Source organism: Fulmarus glacialis, unplaced genomic scaffold, assembly GCF_000690835.1.
Source record: "Fulmarus glacialis isolate BGI_N327 unplaced genomic scaffold, ASM69083v1 scaffold2694, whole genome shotgun sequence".
Classification (NCBI taxonomy): Eukaryota; Metazoa; Chordata; class Aves; order Procellariiformes; family Procellariidae; genus Fulmarus; species Fulmarus glacialis.
In genome coordinates this window covers 1-5,513 of record NW_009205917.1, presented here as the reverse complement: position 1 = coordinate 5,513, position 5,513 = coordinate 1, and the positions used below count along the sequence as shown (strand labels likewise).

The following is a 5,513-nucleotide window of genomic DNA, read 5'->3' as shown; positions in this document are numbered from 1 at the left end:
CACAACTGGAGGAAGATGATAGTGGCTAGTGCCAAGCATAAAATTCCTCCTAATTTATAATAAACATAAATGCAGCAACACTCAAGGTGGAAATTCAAACAGTGAGAAACTAAGTGTGGAAAAAGTGAGAAGAAAATTGATCAGCAATTCCTGTCATGATGCATGATACAGGACACTCAACAAGTTCTAGTTTGCCTACAGTTCAAATGCAGTGATTTCCATCCACAGTTAGTTCCATTCACCTTGCCTTGTAAGACAGACTGGCTGACAGAAAGGCATCAGAGATGTCAGCAAGAACAATTTTTTTCACAGAAATACAGAACTTGAATTGTGCATGTGCATTGTGGAACAACATAAGAGGAACTTCAGACAGCAGCTCTAGGTCCAGAGAATAAAGGAATAAAAGGCAAAGGTAGGCCAGTCAGATTTAAAATTTTTTAAGAGTACTAAAAGAAACTAAGCATGCCTAGATTTTGAGGATAAAGAACTTGAATGTTGGAAAGCAAAGGTAGGAGTACGGGAAGGGTAAAAGCAAGCACAAGCATGATCACAGGGTAACCTAGAATTTGAGCATTTAGTAAACAACAGATGTGGGAATGCAACCACACAGTTTATCTCAGCAAACTCACACCTGCATCAGTTTATAACCAACATACATAATTCAGAGAGAAATGTGACTATTTATTTGTTCATATAGAAACAATCCAGACTAACTATTGCTGCCATATTGGTGGCAAAGACCTCAGCAGGTGTGACTATTGTGATGTGTGTGTGTGTGTATATATATATATATTTAAAAAAAAAAAATCAAATATCTTCTCAACATACAATTATCTTAACTAATGTATTTAAGTTTTGGAGACATTTACATCTTCAGCAAACTTGCATAGCGGACAGGAAGGAAATACATGTGGGAGGAAATTAAAAACCAAATACCACCAGAAGACTTTTGTTTTACTGCAAATATCTGCTGCTTGGTTTCAGACTGCTAAGAAATAAAGGGGGTTTAGGGGGTTGGTTTTTTTGTTGTTGTTTTTTTTTTTTCAAAGTAACAGGAACAAGTATACCTAGTTGCATCTTCTAAGACTAAGGAAGACAACTCATAGAGCTAATCCACTAGTTGCACGCAATATATGATATAGTTCTGCTTCAAAAGCACCCATCAAACTGGAAAATGCTTGCTTGTATCTACAAGACAAGTCTAACTTATTTTATACATTCACTTCCCCAAGTCAAAAACACCACACCGCACATCTTTCACAAATCTCAGCAGGGTCAGACACATGCAAACCGAGAAAGATTTCTATACCAGCTTGAAACTAGACTTACCTTGTTCACTATATAAATGCTCCTGAACAATACCACCTACGGAAAGTACTCATGAAATACAAGTTTTAAGCAGCCATATATTCAATAAAATCTATTTTTAAAGCATATACAGAAGGACTTAACATTTTTTATATAGGTAGATGTCCCACCTGTTCATTGAGCCTCAGCAATGCATTGCCCAACAGCAAAAATTGTATCAATGAACTGGAGAATGGGACATTTCAGAGACGTAAAAATGAGACAGCCTTTAAACTGATGTTTATATCTTGTGCAACACCAAAGTTCCTTCTCTCATTCTGGCAGAGGCCACGAGGCATTAATTACTGCATACACCAAGGCACTGGTCACCACTGTTCACGGAAGCGGAATTTAACTGGAAGTGCAATAATGCATATAACAGAACAGGGCCTAATGAGTCCACAATGCAGACTCTATGGTACAGCTATCTGAGACAACAGCCACTTAAAGAACCACAGAGTTCATTCAAGTTGCATGTGCCTATTAAACATCATTTAGGCACTGAATACAGATTGAAAGCGCAAATCGAAAGCTTAAAAAGACAAACTGTGAAAAAAACAAGTAAAACCAACTTTTAAAAGTCTGTTCCTTTTTTGGATTTCCATGAGAAACAAACAAATCCTTATAATCCCCAAGTGATACATCACGGGAAAACAGTTTTAAGCCATTTCAACAGGCCAAGAGGGACAACAGTTTGAACTTTGCTGTGTATTCATGCCAAGTGGGTAACTCATCATTTAGCCTGCTAAAAGACAGCCAGATACAATACTAATAAATCAGTCCCTTCTGGGCCCGACTGGGAAAACGGTGTGCCTTCCTTATGCCAGCTCTGCGCTCCATCTGAGCTTATATATCCACTTTAACTGCACCCAGAAATGGTAGCAGCTTAGGTGACTTCACAAATATAAAAAAGTGATTCTCCTTAGCTTTCACCACCACTGAAGGAGAAGACAGGGGAAACAAGGTCAGATAAATCTGCACTACACCTGCATCCATCTCTACTACGCACTTCTGGCAGGCCAGGCACTAAAGATAAACATCCCAGTTCCTCCTCTTGTCAGACTGCTGGAGGGCAGACTGCCTGTAGGCTGGCTTTGGCGAGGAGCTCGACAGACTGGCAAACACCAAGCAGCAAGGTGCTGAAGAATTTTGTTCCTGCTACCTGCCTGGCCTTCTCCTAAGTGGCAGCAGCCACATCACCTACACGGAGAGATTTGAATGCGCTTGCCTTCACCTGCTTTCATTTATGTCTCCAAAAGAAACCAAGCACATACACTTCTCTTGTAACGCCGCTCCTATACCTTGATGGTACTTCCTTAACAAAGTTACTAAAAACAAGCTTAAATTAGTGCACATAACAGCAATTCTATGCAGAAGGTTCTATCAAAAATTCTCAAAAGATCTTAAATACAAAAAGGAAAACACATTCAATTTACAAAGGAAGGGAGTACAAAGACTAGGGGTAAAATTTAAAGCCATTAATTTTTAAAATATTCAGTGAAATGAACTTAAATGATTTAATGGGAATCAGGAATAAACACTATACACAGTATTTAGTGCATTTTTACAGCTTCTATTTACAACAGGTTTTTATTTCCTCAGGGCTCAGAGGTTTCACACTGTTCCACAGAGCTTTCAAAATGTTTTTTTATAACAAAAATCTCCACAATGTGGTATGCTATACTGAGAGGAGAGACAGACCTAGATCACCATCTTAAAAAAAACACCGTAAGGTGCACAAGATGGACATTTTAAAAACTGCTGTAATAGTAGAAGCTAAATATTGTTTTATTTATTTTATGACTATTCTTCCCTTTTGTTATAGCTGAGAAGTCATTATAATAGATGATATCTAAATACAGCACTTTTATAATCTAATTTGTTTTTGTTTGCAGCTGGACAGAACAACTGCTATGACTGCTAATAACCTGAACCATAAAAGAATAAATCAAGACCACCAAGATAATCATACACAACAGGAAGCCTGCCGCAAAAATGAAGAACACACATTGCCTTAGAAATCTGGCTTTCAATGTGCAAGAAGCACCTGAAATGTTATCAGAGTCTCCAAATCTTCTTCTACTACTACTATAACCTTGACCAGAGACCTCCTCTTCCAGGATACCTAAATGCAGACTGAGAATTCCCATCAACAAGCACCCTGCTCCACTGATGAGTCACAGACCTGTCTATGCAGATATGTTAAGCACCCAGCTGTAGGAAACGCAGGGGGTATTCAGACAACTGCTGTTAGGTTGTCTGGCTTTTCTAAGGAAAATTGTGTCCTACAACAGAAGATGAAGATGACTGGGCATCTCCTCACTACACACTCAGCCTTGAGATACGTATTACACTGCTGGCACACTGAAAGCCCTACTAAGGCTTAAGAAAAAAATCACTGTATCATTGCAAAGGAAAGCATCATAAACATGCTTTGGAATTCCCCTTCTACTTTCGTCCTTCCACTGTAAGCCAGCACGCCTGCTTGCTTCAATGTAATAATGAAGTAAGGACATAGTATTAGTTCGTCATGGTATTACAGATATAACCAGCATTTTCATTAAGCTAATACACAGCAATATCTATCAGAATTCCCTTCATCATGTTTTTGTCCACTAAAAACTTAAGTTTTTGCTTAAATGATGAAGTCTCTGAAGGCTATGGTTATAGAGGCTGTGAACAACCTGAGTGCTAGTCAACAGGAAAACCCTGCTTGTATTTTCAAAATCTAATTCAGAAGTATATTCTGCTCCTTTCAACTGAGGGTTTGCTGCACGCACGTGCAGAAAAATCAGCTTTTTGCTTCTAGGCAGCTTGCCATACATCAACTACACCACAGCATTGTTCTGTAGTCTTACAGCGAGGTAACTGTTATGCTAGACTAGGCTCGATTATAGCAGGTTTGTTTCACAACAAATGATTTACTGGTATTGCGTTTTTACCTTAAAATTGCTTAATGCAATGTAGAAGTAGCATATTCCATTAGCAATAAAAGCATGCCCTTAAAAAAAGTGAAGTCAGATCTGAAAGACAGTATTTAACATATCAAGCCTCCTTACTGCTAAATGTAAAAAAAAAGGATTTTCCCTGCAAGGTTTACTGGTTAACAATCAGCCACCAAGTCGAACAAACTGGATACTCAAGATGTAAACTATCAAGGGACAAGTCAGCAGGCAGATTACCATTTTTACTCCTCCTAGTCCATGTCAGGTAAACCTAAGCAGTCTTCCAAAGTCCCACAAGGTGTGGCCCATTCCCAGGCACAACAGAGTTCAGTCACTCCACCTGGGCATGGATCTAAACTGCATGAAGTCCCAGTGAATCTGCATTACGCATTTGCGGAATCCAAGGAGCCTGGGCATATAATCACCATTTCTGCGACCAACTGCAAGCAGCATTTTAGGTAAATGGATCTTGCTTTGTGGATAGAGCTCAGGAGAGTACTGCTGCATTTATCTAATGTGTGAACATGCTTTCTATTTCAAGTCCTTTCATGAAGGGCGTAACATGCAACACCCTGTATACAGCTCTCAATATTGTTAAAGATTAAATGCATGTTCTCTTTTGACCTGAGCTATCAGACAGCAATCTCTGGTTTTAACGAGCTGCTCCAGTTTGAAGTGAAACTTGTAAACCAGATTGAATATTTCTTTCATAATTTACTTGCAACAACTCTGCCCAAACAGAGACAAAACTGTGTTCTTTGCTAGCAGGCCACCCTCCTCCCCATCAGGGCTGAAAGGTGCCCCCCACACCTGTGGTCAAGGCCATGATCCCCGGTCTTGCACTCCCCATCTTTGCTGTGAAATTCTCGGTTTCTCTGCTTTTTTTGATAGATACATTTATAAAGCACAGTGGAGTAGGCCTGTTCTACCCACACCCTACTCTTGCTTTACATGACAAAATGCACAAACAGCTGAAATAATGGCTGGTATCAGCCACCTTACCGTAAAGGCCTGTAACCATTTATTACAGGCGCGATAAAGCCCGGGGTTACGCCTGTAACAATAACCACGCAGAAGAGCGAGGTTTCAAAGCGCACTGAGGGAGCTGTGTTACCAGAACTGATTTGCATGCCACCGGATCACTTCCCCGGCGAAGCTTAACCTCGCACCCAAGAGCTCAACCGGTACCGGGCCACCTCGGCGGGACAAGGCGGCACAGCC

At 40.0% G+C, this 5,513-nt stretch overlaps 1 protein-coding gene across 1 annotated transcript in view; it reads right to left on the bottom strand.

Annotated features, from left to right (window-relative positions):
• Nucleotides 1-5,422, bottom strand: part of IFNGR1 (interferon gamma receptor 1) — a 20,276-nt gene extending 14,854 nt beyond the window's left edge. Inside the window, 1 exon segment of the mRNA XM_009575553.1 lies at nucleotides 5,295-5,422. Coding sequence (XP_009573848.1) covers nucleotides 5,295-5,422 — 128 coding nt within the window.
• Nucleotides 5,423-5,513: the final 91 nt, after the last annotated feature.